The sequence below is a fragment of the Andrena cerasifolii genome, chromosome 4, assembly GCF_050908995.1.
Source record: "Andrena cerasifolii isolate SP2316 chromosome 4, iyAndCera1_principal, whole genome shotgun sequence".
Classification (NCBI taxonomy): domain Eukaryota; kingdom Metazoa; phylum Arthropoda; class Insecta; order Hymenoptera; family Andrenidae; genus Andrena; species Andrena cerasifolii.
In genome coordinates this window covers 2,834,029-2,850,312 of record NC_135121.1, presented here as the reverse complement: position 1 = coordinate 2,850,312, position 16,284 = coordinate 2,834,029, and the positions used below count along the sequence as shown (strand labels likewise).

General features: G+C 38.9%; 1 protein-coding gene across 6 annotated transcripts in view; it reads right to left on the bottom strand.

Moving 5' to 3' along the window:
- The window catches only part of Nox (NADPH oxidase), an 86,037-nt gene that overhangs the window by 37,737 nt on the left and 32,016 nt on the right, over nucleotides 1–16,284 (bottom strand). For 5 of the 6 annotated variants that reach the window (XM_076810363.1, XM_076810364.1, XM_076810367.1 and 2 more), the window contains 3 exons: nucleotides 14,863–15,051; nucleotides 11,469–11,662; nucleotides 8,155–8,476 (listed from right to left, as the gene is read on the bottom strand). In XM_076810363.1, coding sequence (XP_076666478.1) covers nucleotides 8,155–8,476; nucleotides 11,469–11,662; nucleotides 14,863–15,051 — 705 coding nt within the window. The remainder of the gene's footprint in view (nucleotides 1–8,154; nucleotides 8,477–11,468; nucleotides 11,663–14,862; nucleotides 15,052–16,284) is intronic. The other variant, XM_076810366.1, reaches the window with a different exon arrangement.

The following is a 16,284-nucleotide window of genomic DNA, read 5'->3' as shown; positions in this document are numbered from 1 at the left end:
CGAGAGCGAGCGAGAGGCACTGAAAGCGAGCGAGGACGGTACGAGACCGACGACGCGTTGATGTTTTGTCTCGCTCCGTCTTTCGGACGCCTGACATTCTGTCCTTTGCGCTTGCGACCATCGCGCACGCTCGCCGCGCACGCAGTGTTCCATCTCGCTCCCCCCTCCGGCCAGAAAGAAGCGAGAAACGAACACTCGGAATTAGGGTTCTGTTCACGATACCGACTCAACGCCGGTCCCGACCAGCGAGTCGCTAACGAGACAATACTGTAGTAAGTTTTTATACGAGAATTCGAAAAAAATGCATAAGATGTATAAGGGTCACGTCATGTCTCAAGTAACCCCAACAGTTTCTTTACGCCGACGACCATCCTCTGCAAAAGGAAAACCTCGGAACAACACGGAAAGTCCTACAAAATATTCTAACTAAATTATACAAATAGGCTAATTCCTCAGGATTCAAGTTCTCATAAAACAAATATGAAGTAGTGTTCTTTCACAAACAAGGAAAACATGTAAAACTCTATTTAGGTAACTCGGAATTGAAACAATTGAACTCTGTCAAAGTTCCAGGTGTAACTTTTGACCAAAAGCTCACTTGGAACACTAATATCACAAACCGAAAAAAGGAATGCATCTCTCGTCTAAACATTTTAAAAATAATAGCATTCACTAATTGGGGAGCAGACCAAAAAGCACTTATGAACACATGTAAAACGTTTATCAGATCCAAACTAGACAATGGAATAATTATCTACGACTCTGCAAGTAAATCTGCACTTAAAAAGCTTGACTCTATACGTCATTCGGCACTCCGAATAATTGCAGGAGCGTTCAAGACTAGCCAAATTCAAAGCACCCTAAAAGAAGCCGGCGAAACTTCACTTACAGCCAAAAGAAAAACTCTTAGTGCCTCACGAGCAATTAAAAATGCTACCATACCAAGCAAACTTATCTGTAGTAATATGTACCTGCGATAAGTTGAGCACTGGCCGCTACCCTATCATAAATCTTTCTGTTCACTGATATTCAGGATCGCCACAATGACCTAGTGACACAGGATTTCGAAAATGAAAGAAAGGGGAGGGGGAGGGGGAGGGGGAGGGGGAGAGGGAGAGGGAGGGGTTGTGGTAAGGGGGCGGGGAGGCGAGGGGGTGAGGGATAAGGAATGTCCGAAAGGGTGGGTTTTATTTAATTTATTGGTGATTATTAGGTGTAAAAATAAATTCTGTTCGATGTTAGGGTACAATATCAGATTGATTTAAAAAATATGAAAACAACTCAATCATCGAAATAATTTCCATTATTGTTAATTACCTTTTGTCATTTTTTTGGCAGCTTACGAATATCACCGCGACAGAAATTCGGTAGCATTGTACTAATTATGTAAATCCAGTCGGAAAGAAGTTATTCATACACCTGATATTATTTTTTAAATTTAGTTGTGTTGACCATTATTAAACTATGGATTTTTACCTCAATAATGAATTATGATCACTTTTCGTACATTTTCTGTTCCATTACCTTTTTTATGCGTTATTTAAAAACGAAATTTACGTATTTCTTGTTCACTCCCTTCAAACAATTATTATTTAAGATGCTGCTTTAAAAAAAACTGTGTAACGCGGTTTCCTTCGATGCATGCCGACTTGCTTGCTCGTACGTTCGTAGTACAAGCGCAGCCGCCTACCGCGTAGCTGACGCTACCGCTCTGATTGGTCGAGGTTTTTTGTTAATATCTCGTTAATAACTCCACCATTTTTTGGACACCCTGTAGAACCCCCTATATAGAACAGGAATGAAACATCAATCTTATACGTGCAAATTGTAGAAGACTACTCAATACCTCATATAGAAACAGACATGCAGCTTCTGGATTACCCAAAAACTGACACGAGTATTGAAATATTTACTACCTTAACTATAGAACTGCTCAACAAATACCAGGATTATATCATCATTTACACCGATGGATCTACAAATCAACAAGGTACTGGATATGCAGTAATCACTCCACGATCTACAACAAAAATAAAACTCCCAGAGGCAGCTTCAATATACACGGCAGAACTTAACACTATAAAACATGCATTACACATCGCCGAGGAGGAGTGGTACCAACAGATATATTAGAAAATTAACCTATGCGGGTGGAAAAGAAACTAAAGAAGCGCACTCCAAGCCAGTTCTGGGGTAAGTGCCGTGGGGTTCATTACAGTCCTCTTACCAAAAAACAAAGTCTTCCCCACTCCGTAACCAGATCCTCTAGGAACAGAGTCCCTATTCTTTAGCAATACGGCGTCGGGCCGCTCGCCATTCCCACATTCTCTATCTCACTCTAAATAACCAATCCTTCGATAACCGATAGCTAGGAGACGCAACGTGGTCATCAGTCATCGCCCGTCGCCAGGTCTGTTTAGTCTCGCGTACCCTCTATCGAGACCGCATGCAGGCTAAGTCCCTGCCATAAAATCCTTGAAGATAAGACAGCGTAGGTCCATCCGCCCTCAATCACCCTTAAATTTGGTGACGCTAACAGATAGCAGTACTCGCCGAGTCGGAAATTGCAATAATATCTATCAACAACAAAGCCATTACCAGAAACAACACTCTCCTGCAAATTTTAGAAACTTATGTTGAACTAACAAAAAAGGAAAATGTAGTAGACTAATTTGGATCCCCTCACATACCGGAATTACTGGAAATGAAAAAGCGGATAAAGCAGCAAACGAAGTCATCACTGGTTCTTTCTCAGAGCTATACGCAAACTGTCGCATCGAAGACCTTATAAACTTTACCAGAAGGAACCTGACGATGAAGTGAGAGACGGAATGGAACAACTCAGCATCCTTCCACGTTAAAAGCCACACGGATAACTTCACTATACAAACCAAAGATATTAGAAACCTAACAAGAGAGGAACAAATAGCAATATCCAGGCGCAAAATCGGACACACAAAAATTACCTACTTGTATGGACTTGCTAATGACCCGCCACCGGCCACAATCTGCTCTGAACGTTAATTCTGTATTTACAGTGGAACACCTACTACTATACTGTGTTAAATACAGAATGGACCGTGACCGCCATAAGATTAGACCACTTCTGAAGGACTATTTCGGCAATGATAAGATAGACCACCTTAATTTTGATGAAACTGAATATAATATACTTCATATTAAATTAGCGGAGTTTAGTTTGTGTTGACGTGTTTCCACATCGAGGGATTGCTATGCAACGTCTCAGCTTGTACACAGCTTGGGTGTGTTTTCACATTGGCATTTTTGAAAAGAATAGAAAATATTGCCTGAATATCCCCAAATGTTCGCTGTGACAATAGACCTAGCGCAATTCATTTTGTTCTTCGCCGTCTCACGATCAGCGACCCCTCGCTCACGTGGCAGTTGAGTCTTTCATGATTCACCTTTGTATCAAAATTGTATATTGAAATTGTATATTTATAAGTAAAATTTGCAATATTACAAATAACATTGTACGACAGCCTTCTGAACTTGTAACATTCAATAGCCGGTTGTTCTAGATTTTTGTGCGCTGAGAACGAATCCGCAAACCGTTTGTCGTCATCGCCCTCAGGTTTCGAGAAATTCAATATTGAAAAAAAATGCAAATTTTTAAATTTAAACATCTTTTGTGTCCAATTAGTAACAGTTATTCGGTTGCTTATTTCGTTCAATTATTCTACGAACCCTCCCGAATAAAACGATGTAAGTTATTATTGTATTATGAACATTTAAATATGTTTAAATAACGATCAAAGGGAAAAGGACAGGCGAAATGCACGCATTTTTGCTGATATCTTTCAATTTATTTCCAAAACTAAGGGTCTAGGCGAAAACCTGACTACTCCACGCGATGCAGCAGACATTTTTCCCTTGGAAAACATCGACAAAAGTGGTAAGTTATATTTTGTTTTCAATACAGAAACGAAATAGTTTGGCAAAACGTGCGATGCCGATAGTCACGTGCGTCAGGAGGTAGAAAAAGAACGATTCTTTGGGAATTTATTTCAAAAAGTGTACCTGCATATTTTTAAGCAAAGGTTTTTGTATTCAGATGAGGGACACTTTAACATGCAATTATATTATATTTTGGTGTAAATGTATTTATGTGGGAATGATGTAGCATAAGAGAGGTGTATGTGTTTGCGGTAGGCATCGAGAGAGAGAGACGAAGGCTCGATGCCTCTGCGGAAGGAAACGCGGTAGGCGGAGAGTGAGAGAGAGCGAGAGCAGCGATGCGTGTTGCGTAGTGGACGAACAGTAGAGGCAGTGGTAAAGCATGCGCCAGAGGTGCCACTTCTTTGTATCGTACTTTATTCTTTATTCGTTATTAAATCATTGAACTCTTTGTGTACTTCTCGTTAAATTGGTTCTATCCACTTCCACTTTTATTTATTGCAAAATTACAACTGTAGTCTTCGTGGATTGAAATCAAAGATAATTGCTGGACAGACAAGGTTTATTAAGATCAGGTAGGAATACATGGTCTGGTTGATAGGACAGGGCTACAATTTTCAGAATTCAGACGTTGTGAGTCGCTGTGTTCATACAATTTACGGGACTCTAATGTGCGTGCAGCACTTGACATTACTTTAATGAGGCGTCCAGGAGTTACTCTGTACTCTCCCGTTCGATTCACGTGCAGGTATTGTCTCCATATCCTCCCGTAATCTCCTCTAGTGATGGGCGTGATACCGCTCAAGCAGTATCGATACCTAGCGGTGAAGTATCATGGTATCACAAGCACGCATGAGTACTGTAGGTATCAGAAGGTATCAATACCTAAATAATACCTACTCAAAAGTTTTATCGCGGTCTAATACATTTTAAACCTCATGGGCCCCTTAAACTTAGGCAGTGTTCACTTAAAATACCTTACCGGAGTTCAGACTCCGATCTTAGGGAGGGGGAACGCATGCGCGTGATGACATCAAACCAATCAACGCCAAGATGGGAAACGAAACGGCGCCACCGTCAAGTCGAGCCAAGCTAGCCAAGCCAGCCAACCAGCGTCGCCGGGGAATCGGTTGTCGACGCTGGTTGACTGCGGCCTTCGCGTTCACGTCGCTTGGTTCGACTTGACGCTGGCGCCGTTTCGTTTCCCATCTTAGCGTTGATCGGTTTGACGTCACCGCATCATCGTGCGCATGCATTCCCCCTCCCTATGATCGGAGTCCGAAATCCGGTAGGATATTTTCCGTGAACACTGAACTTAGGCAAAGACTTCTTATTAACGCCGCGCGTCGTAACGTCGCGACGTTCTTAATCATATGTATGTAAATCTCTGGCTTTGTACACACGTGGCTTTTTGTGCCTATGATCGTAAACGCATTTATTTCTAGGTCTTGCAGTTCTCGCAAATAATCTCGCAAATCGTCGTCCGAAAATCTATATTGCCCGCATCCGAATAACAATAAGTTGGGCGTCGGGCCTATGGATTTATGTAACGTATTGTTCAAGGCAAACTGGACTCTTTCTAACGCGTTAATATAATCTCCGTTGGCCAACGACTTCGAAAAATTAGATTGCAAAAATCGGTTCACGCGCTCTATGTACCTAGCCGTTACTTCTTGGAGTGCCCGTCGCAACTTTGACGTGCTTAATCTGTGTTACGTCCGGAAGGGACTTTCTACAGATCACCCCGAGCGGTTGGAATGATCTGTTGGGTTCGCGCTATATTAAGGTTCTAAAGCACGCCTTGACTATACTTACCAGGAAGAGGGAGGTGAAAAGGGTATTGAATAATATGATGCAATGAGAATTATCAGAATAACAACAAAGTATAAATATATTCTGATAAATGGTGAGTTACAAACTACATACCCTAGAGACGGCGCTCCGCCTCTGCTGACGCTCGCGTGAACCTGTCGTAGGTCGCGGGCGCTTGCGTTACTCTCGTGTAACGCTCGGAAGTCGCTGAAGGTCTGGCGTCCGTCGTTTCGCTCGCTCGCTCTGCTCCTTGTCTTCGCGGTCGCGGTGGCTCGTATCGGCGCGTAAATGCACTCCCGGCGAGGCCGTTTCTCGGTGGATCGGAACGGAGATACACTTCGCCTAACCTGCTCGGCCGAGCCCGATTCGCGAGATAGAAACTGAGGCGGAGACGCGATCTAGACGGCGCGATTCGTCGTCGATACTCCCTAATTCGAGCTCTCAATCTAACTGTCGCTACCGAGTCCTCCGGTTGATGGCTGCGCCTTGCGTTCTCGAAATCGACGGGGGAAATCGCCTCGTCGGCACCTGTCGATCGCTTCTTATTTCGAAATATCGGGGCCCGGTCCGTGAACGGTCACGTTATGCTTACAACGATAACTTCCCCGGTTCGGCGAGCTGACTGCCACGCGCAAGGCGATTCCGCTGAATCGCCGTTTCGAAGGAAAGCGACGCGAGGACGAATCGAACATCTGCAATCGAGCCAGAACATCGGCGACATCCGAATACGTAAAAGAAGTACCACGATCCGATATTATACGTTTCGGCATGCCAAAGAGGTGGAAGTATCGTTTTAAATATTCGATAACCTACCTAGCTGTTGTTAATTTAAGGAGGTAGACACGGGTAATGTAGCGCGCTGTATACCGACACAATCTGGCCCGAAACATGGGTTTGGGAATTTTCGTTTTTCTTATCTAGTTATCTGCAAAGATGTGAATATTTCGGATGTCCTTTTCCCTTTGATCGTTATTTAAACATATTTAAATGTTCATAATGGAATAATAACTTATATCATTTATTCAGGAGGGCTCATAGAATAATTTAAAGGAACAAGCAACCGAATAAGTATTACTGAATGGACACAAAAGATGTTCATAGTTGAAAATTTGCATTTTCTTAAAAATTTAATTTTTCGAAAACTGAGGGTGATAGCGACAAACGGTTTGCGGGTTGGGTTTCAGCGCACAAAAATCTATAGGAAACAGCTATTGAATTTTACAACTCCGAAAAAAAGTTAAATTTTGTCGAACTGTATAATCATCCTGGAAACACGCCAAACCATAGACAAATTCAAATCTTAAAAATAGTGTTTTCCACGTTTATGTATCATAAACCTAACATTTATGATATAACACTTGATTCAAATGAAAAAGCACAAAACTGAATTGTAATAATATTGATATGTCGGATCATAAAGCCGACAAAAAATCTGATAGTAGCGAGGCAATGCGGGTGAAATATGTTGAAAAAAGTTTTTCAGGGTTCGAACTCTTTCGAACCCTTTCTGAAACTTTTCAATAGGTTCTATTGGAAACATGGACCGTGCAACTTTTTAAAACATGTTCTCACATTATAAATCCCCATGAGAACTGATAAAGTAATAGTTCTTGAAAATAGAAGCTCCAGTTGGAATGGAACTTATAAAATATAAGAATAAAAATGTCTCTATAACAGGAACAAATATTTTGTTCATCAATATTAAAAAAGTTTTCAATCGTTGTAACAAATGCTGAATACTATTCAATGAATAGTGTTACAATAATAATAAATAATTATTACAGTTAAATTGATATTCTGAATGTGTTATTTATTTGTAATATTTACCTACGTAGATAATTTCTAGGTAGATATTATGCAATTTTTATGTATTTCGGTTCATGTAAGTTATAAAACTTTGTTATTTAGGTATTATTCGTGACAAGTTCTCTTTTATGTTCAATACTTTTTATGAAATTATTAATTACCTATGATATGATTTTCATACCTTTTATTAAATAAACACGAAGAGTATAATATTATATTGTTAAATAAAACTAGTATCTAATAGTTTAGTATTTTTATTTATTTTATGGAACCTCTTTTCATAAATATTCTAATATAACTGTTTCCATGGAACTTTTATCATATAGGTTCTAAAATATATGTTCCATGAGAACACTTTCTAAAGAAGTTCTTAAGGATAACATTTCATTGAATAAAAATTCCACAGGAACAGATGTTTTCTTAAATGAAACATATAAGTCCTCACAAAATTTTGTTAAAAATAAGAATTTCAGAACTTTTTCGATCCCTGGAAAAAGATGTTTTCAATAGGTTAGAACATGGGCCCACTCATGACATAAGCGGGTACAGAGGTGATATTGTTATTTGATAAAATCTGATTATAGTTTTTAATATTACATAATTAAATGATCTAACAACCTTCTTGTTCCGGAGCACTGCTGATGGTGAAAGGGTGCCACTCGTACCGAGCTATGATAGGAATGCTTACGAAGACATAATCTCCCGGATTAAAATCAAAATGAAGAGGTTTTTTAACGACCAAATGCGTTACTTTCGATGGTAATAAAAGACCGGAACTTATATACGTTTTTCCGAGCTCAGAGTGAGACCAGGCAATTCGTCGGCTCCTTTCAAACAGATATATAATACCCGGACCGATGAACCATTTCCAAAAATTTGGTCCATGTAACATCATTAATATCCAGAAAGGTATGTACAGCAGGTGTGACCAGTAGAATATCTGTAAAATGTTTAAAAATACTGTTATAGTTAAACTATATAGGTACACAGAGTAATGAACGAAAATCATAAAATAAATATAATTTCGAAAGAGCGGCCGTTTGAATGATACAAATCAATATCTTTGAATTTCATCTACATAAATCATGAAACGATATTAAACATTATCTTGTTGTTTTAATATTACAGAAAAATACTTTGTCATTTTGTTCTAATCTATCATATGATAATCATAATTCCTTGGGATGGGAGTTCTTATAAGAATACGTCCTATCTTATTTTAATAATCTAGTTAAATATTGCTAAATCTAAATAAGGCATAAAGAGCCGTTTTATCATCTTTTTCTGTATTTAATTTTTTGGTATTTCACTCAAAATATTATAACTGATAATCGTTACAATAATACAGTCACTATAAAAATCGTGTTTAGCACGTCTACATACGATTATCAATTACGATTACTTATTAGTGTGTAGTTAATATATTCTGGTGTCAACGGGTATTTTTATATGTGAAAAGTTAACCATTTTCACAAAAAAGATAAATAAATAAAAAACATTTTTTTTATAAAATCAGAATCAAAATTTCGGGTGAAACTGAGTAGCAAAGCTAGTACAGTATTGTCTCGTTAGCGACTCGCTGGTCGGGACCGGCGTTGAGTCGGTATCGTGAACAGAACCCTAATTCCGAGTGTTCATTTCTCGCGTCTTTCTGGCCGGAGGGGGGAGCGAGATGGAACACTGCGTGCGCGGCGAGCGTACGCGATGGTCGCAAGCGCTTACCGTGGGCACGAAAACCGCTTCGCAAAATCTTGACGCAGGCCCGTCACGAATCTTTTTTGCGCCCTAGGCGAACTTGTCAAATTGCGCCCTTTATTATAATACATTTATTTGAGTTTATTGATGACCTTACTCTGAATTTTTATTCGTAGTTTAAAACAGTTGCAGTGCAATTTGTAATATTTTATTTTAAAGTATATTTTCAACAATGCCAGCAATGAAAATACCATTATGCACCTCTTGTCGACTTTCCGCCCTAGGCATTGGCCTAATTTTGCTTATAGGGACAAGCCAAGCTTACAGGCAGAGATCAGTATGTACATAGCCAAAGAAAGTACATATATAACGCGTCTTAGACTAAAAAAATCATTTATACTTTTGAAAAATTAAATTCTAATATTTTCTATTTTATGTACATATTTGTGACAAATATGCCAAATTTCCTAAATGAAAGGAAAGCCAATCTCGACGACCTTCGTACAATTATGTATGTGCTCCGACTGCGCATGAATTGTTGCTTGGTTGCTGATATATACAATTGTACGAAGGTCGTCGAGATTGGCTTTCCTTTCATTTAGGAAATTTGGCATATTTGTCACAAATATGTACATAAAATAGAAAATATTAGAATTTAATTTTTCAAAAGTATAAATGATTTTTTTAGTCTAAGACGCGTTATATATGTACTTTCTTTGGCTATGTACATACTGATCTCTGCCTGTAAGCTTGGCTTGTCCCTATAAGCAAAATTAGGCCAATGCCTAGGGCGGAAAGTCGACAAGAGGTGCATAATGGTATTTTCATTGCTGGCATTGTTGAAAATATACTTTAAAATAAAATATTACAAATTGCACTGCAACTGTTTTAAACTACGAATAAAAATTCAGAGTAAGGTCATCAATAAACTCAAATAAATGTATTATAATAAAGGGCGCAATTTGACAAGTTCGCCTAGGGCGCAAAAAAGATTCGTGACGGGCCTGCGTCAAGATTTTGCGAAGCGGTTTTCGTGCCCACGGTAAGCGCTTGCGACCATCGCGTACGCTCGCCGCGCACGCAGTGTTCCATCTCGCTCCCCCCTCCGGCCAGAAAGAAGCGAGAAACGAACACTCGGAATTAGGGTTCTGTTCACGATACCGACTCAACGCCGGTCCCGACCAGCGAGTCGCTAACGAGACAATACTGTACTACATGTCGGTGAGGGTCTCGAGCTAGAGCGACCGTCACTGTGTTAGTAGTAACATCAGTGAGGGTCTCGACTCTCGAGCTCGAGCGGCCGTGACTACCTATGTATTAGTGAAATATCGGTGTGTGTCCAAAAAGACCCTGGCACCGGCCTCCAAATTTCCGTAGTCGGAGGGTTAATCAGGCTACAATCGTCCCTTTCGATGGCTTGATTGGGAAGGATATTTAGGAAAGAGAGTCCGTTAAGAATCGCGAAGTATTACTTTTAAAACGATATCATCTACAATTCCATTAGTTTCTCAGAATCCTCATAATGCAAACGTGCATTTAATTAATCTCAAAGCACGGACGAAGACATTAATAGAAATCGAAATAAAAAATCCTGAAATTCAAGAGGGTATTATACCAGAAGTAAAGTTGCGAAAGGGGTTATATTTATGTAAAGCTATCACTAAAGTGAATGAAAATAATAGAGCTTATGCCACCGATCTTAATACGCGAATCATAGACCAACAAATGGAAACAATTTCTGTATGTCTGGAGCCGCTTCCGAAAAATTCCACAATTCTATCTTTAAATTCTGGGACCTCCACATTAAATCGAGCAAAATTATTACAGGAGAGCCTTAGATTGGAGCATTTAAATTTCGACGAACGGAAGTCAGTTTTAGATATTTGTTCCCGATGACAAGTTAACAGCTATAAGTACTATTGAACATGAGATTAACGTCACTGATCCAAACCCCATATGCACGAAATCTTATAGATATCCTGAGATTTCTGGCTCACGATCGCTATGTTCTACGGCTCAAATATTAGCTCCAAAAGGGACGGCTCCTAGAGCCGCGAACTGGCCGGACCTGATATATGGTCACGCAAAAACGATAAGAATAGCTGTGCACTATCGAATTGTATCAAGATGATCTAAATAAAACATCCTAAATATTTCAACCTATGAAGGGAATTACAAATTGTATACCACTATTGTTTTAATAAAAATAGAAAGATAAATGCAAGATTGGTTGTTACCTCAAAGCATCCACCACGACGAACAAATGGCATCGAGCATACTGTTATTACAGTAAGAAGAAGGGCAAGAACAATTCCAGTTGGGTTGGCATATCCTTCTACAAAGCCAAACATGGATGGACGACTCGTAAATAACCATTCGGATAGAGTATAATTATGATGGTTAAGGATTTCATCGTTCACTACATTTGTACCTGAAAATGATCAGTTTTGTTCAAATGGATTCAGTATATTGAACATTGGTTTATTTACATATGTAGTTCCTTATTTATTACATGTGATCGAATATATTTAACACGCAACTTCGTTCTATGACGTTTCTGTTACTACTGTATTGGCACTTTCATTTATTGCAAAATAAAGAAATGGTGTGTACTAATTGTAAGCACGAAATACATACATGCAGAATGCAATCGATTTACCTGTTATTATTTTTTAGACTATGGAAGATGTATGTAACAATCTTCTTTAGGTTGATAAAGGAAATGTCAAGATGAAGTGGTCGAAGATTGTCTTCAAATCATTAGTTGTTGAAATTCTAACATCATTTTCATCTTTCAGAGTGAAAGCATAGGATTTTTTATGTCTAACCAGATTATGAAACAATTTCAACAAGCTAAAGCAGCTGTAAATATTTCTGATTAACAACTTAGGGGATGTGACCCTTGTCAATTACTGGTAAACTTTCAACTTAAAATATGTCAGCAGGTTTAATATGGCGCATTTTTTATAAAAAACACTTGATACATTTTAATTATTATGTACCTAACATAATTTTGTCGTCGCTGTCAACATTAGCCAATAACAATGTAAGATTCATGAAACGCACTATTAACACTAGAACTACCAAGTCCGTCAAGATGACGGGTTTTGGACATTTTTCATTAAATATATTAACAGCATACTGGTATAAATGTAGGAAATTATGATGACCTTAAATATTAATTATCTGTCTAATGTATACCTAGATATACCAAGACCCGTCATTCTAACGAGTCATTAAAATGAGTTACAAAATGAGTATTAGGCTAAGAAATATAGATCAATATCTTTTTATTGATTTATGCAAGAATAAGTCGTTATTTATATATATATCACAAACATTTTGATCTTCATTTGTTATTGAAAAATGTACTGTAAAATGGTGCAATAAATGATTCATCGTGCTTTCTTCCGAAATGTCGAAAGAAGTGATATTATTGCATGATAATATGAAATCACACATTTACGGTGTAAATTTTACTTATAATTTATTCAGTGGTAATAGTACCTACGTGCAGTGAGAGCAGTGAGCGACTATTCCAATTGCAATTTATATACAGGGTGTCCCACCTAAGAATTGACAGCGCGATATCTCCTAAAGTATTGGAGATAAAAAATTTAAAAATATATGTAATTGAATGGTTCGAGAGGGCAAATTTATTAGCCGAGACGATTTTTTTTATTATTATTTTAAAAGATACGATGGTCAAGTTCGGTTTTTCAAATGGAAATATTTTTTTTTAACACCTGAGTTGATAGTGCGTTCCAAGACAAATTGAATAAGCTTTAATGTATACACTTTATTTGCACTGGTTTTTAAGATATTGCGCTTGCAAAATTATTGATTTTCACTGGAAGAAAACCCTCTGGAATAGCAAGGACCGGGGTCGGTCTTACTGGCGCCACGGGTGGCATTGCCTGTTGAAACTGATACCTACCTGCCAAAGGTCTGCGACAGGGTTCGCAGGCCCAAAAGCTGGACAATTCTTTTCCGTCAGAAATGCTACTAAGGTAGGTACATCTGCGGTACCGAGAAGCGCACCGTTACTTTTATTTCGCACTTGCATCTACGCTTGAATGGCCGGTTCTTTTGGGAGGGATGTAAGTTGGATTGGTTAGGTTAGGAGGAGTGAAAGTTGCTAGACTAAATTTCAACCATAGGGAGCAGATTGTATCAGAACCAAACGGATTTGCATCCGTCACAAACGGCTGCTCCCTTGAAGAGGCCCTCTTCACAACAATACCTCCTCCCCAATGCCCACCTTCTCTCGCACGGAATACGTCAACGCATGCTTTTGTTTTGATATCGAAGCTCGTGTTTATACCCCTGTAACGTCCCACGCGGAATCCAAACCGATAATTACCGACCGCCGGTAAAGTACACCGATCTCCATTATCGCGAAATCGTCCTACGTTACCATACAAAATTATTCTATACATGAATTATAATTAATTAATGATTTAAACGAATACTAAAGAAACAAATGTTATAGAGATGTTAGGAATAATTTAATGTAAATACTGACAAAATCGGAAGATAAAAGAATGTATTAAGCGAGTAAAAAGCAAAATAATAAATAAGCGACTCACTACGCATGCGCCAGCCATCAAATTTCGGGTATAAAAGGAGGCGCACGATGCGCAGCGCGAGCATTCCAGGCGGGGGACCAAGCTGTCTTTGTTTGGCTGAAGTTTTCCCGTTTAGTTAGCACCGCATTGGTAGGAGGCGCTAGGTACATCACACACACATACCTACGTGTATCAGTTGGCACGACACACAACCTTTCGACGTTGGTGAAATGTTACCATGACGACCGTCGTCATTTAGAAATGTTTGGCGCAGACACGAGGAAGTGTCCTCACTTTCCCTGGTTTACCCTTTCTAAGGCCGTCTGACCATGGATTGTCGCGTCAGTGACGCGTATGCAGCAGATAGAAGGATAAACATTGAAATTGAATATTTCTTCTTTTCTTAGGAAAAGAAAATATATTCAATTTCTTTGTATATCCTTCTATCTGCTGCATACGTGTCGCTGGCGCGACAATCCGTGGACAGGTTTAAAGTAAACGGTGCATTACACGTATACACATACACATACGTCCCGATTCACACCAATTCACACATTCACAGTTTAGTACGCACCTCATTGGTAGGAGGCGCTACAAACTCTGCTTCAACTTTCGTAAGAGGGAAGCTTGGCCCCCTTGATTCCAGGGCATTTAAGGTTACGATTCGAATACGCTCTCTCAACTGACGAATACTTAAACCTAGAGGCAGCTTAAGTTTCAACCAGTGAGATGCATGCCGACTTGCTTGTTCGTACGTTCGTAGTACAAACGCAGCTTACCGCGTAGCCAACGCTACCGCGGGAGCTGGGGTGGAGGACACGTGCTCTGATTGGGCGGTTTTTTTTGTTAATATCTCGTTAACGAAGCTTCGGACAATATTTTCGCTGAGGAAAAAGTTGTTTCAAATCACCCCCTAAATCACCCCTTTCAAGGAACTCCGACATTTTTGGGACACGCTATATATTTCAATATTCAGGTGGAAGAAAATGATAACCATGTCCATTCGCATTTCACGTAATTTAATATCATGTGTATATGTTTAGGAAGTAATATGAATGCATACCGAAATTCAATAAATGCATCAGTGTATGGATTGCACTGTAAATACCAATTAGGACACCAGTCATCTTATGAAGGTAAATATGTTGATCCAAAGGCAGCATAAAATTAAGACCATGACTTCGGAGAAACGTAATGCACTGCCGCAACATAACAGTCAGGATGAAGCTGCAGTTGAAATTTAAGCACTGACCTGCAATGAAGCATTTACGCTACATTAGCTGCGCAAACGATTTAAGATACGAGTCATCAGTAACAACTAGCACAAACACGCTTTTCTTAATTTTAAATCTTTATATAACTTTCATCATTAAAGAAAGAAAGTCATCTTCATTTCTCGACCTCTATAATCCCTTGGGGATACTAGCAACCAACTTGCGATACTTATTGCGTAATAAACTTCCATCAATGTTTACAGTATAGCGATTTTTGCCGTAAATTATTGCCTGCAAGTAGTTACGGGGAAATTTCAGTTAGTCTTACGGAAAACACGTCACGTCTCACAATCAGGCGTGCCCAAGGGCCGAGCTAGTAGGCATAATGCCCGCTAGGGCAGCCAGCAAAGCGACGCACAGTGGGCCGGATTTAAAATTTACCGCCTTTTGGGTCTTTTTTTTAAGGTATCGGAATGAAATTTGCGCCAGAAAATAGGAAAAAATTATTCCTTTCTAATGATGTATAATTTAATATTTTTTATATTTATTTATTTCTTTTTCAACTGTTTTAATTTATTTGTGATAAAAAAAGATTTAAATCTGTTTATTTGCTACCATATTTAATGCTCTTTACAATGGTTTAAATAAAATGTTTGAGAAACTTTTTGTTTCCAAGTTATAAGGAACAGTTGAATAATAAAGGAACGTAGCAACAAATCGGTTTGTTTAAATTAAAGCCCAGGCTTTTACGATAAATATCTTCGTTTATTAATGTAATGTATTCATCTCAGGTAGTACCTGAGATGCTAAGGAGTATGGGTAGTAGCTTGTCCTACCCATACCTGAAGAGCTGATACGTACAGTCAGTCACGTGCAGACACCGGTACGGAGCACAGGCATTCTGGCACTGTTGTCAGTTAAATAAAGTATTTCTGAGTTCAAGCCAACCTCGCCTTACCTCTCAATTACGGGTTGCGAATATATAACAATTAATAACTAATATAAACAATTCATTAAAAAATAATTTTAAATGCAGTAACGAAAACAGCGACATTTTTCAAATTAGACAAGGAATATGTTTCAAACGCCAAACAGTTCCACTATTGGACCAAATGAAATATTTTCAGCACACCCTCCTGTATATAATCACGCACCGATCATTTCCTCCCTCGTTCCACTTTTCAAATTATTGGTGTTTAAAGTTATCATCGTTTGGTCGATCCGTATAGCTTCACATACACCTACGATTCGCATCTATAATCCTCTGTCTT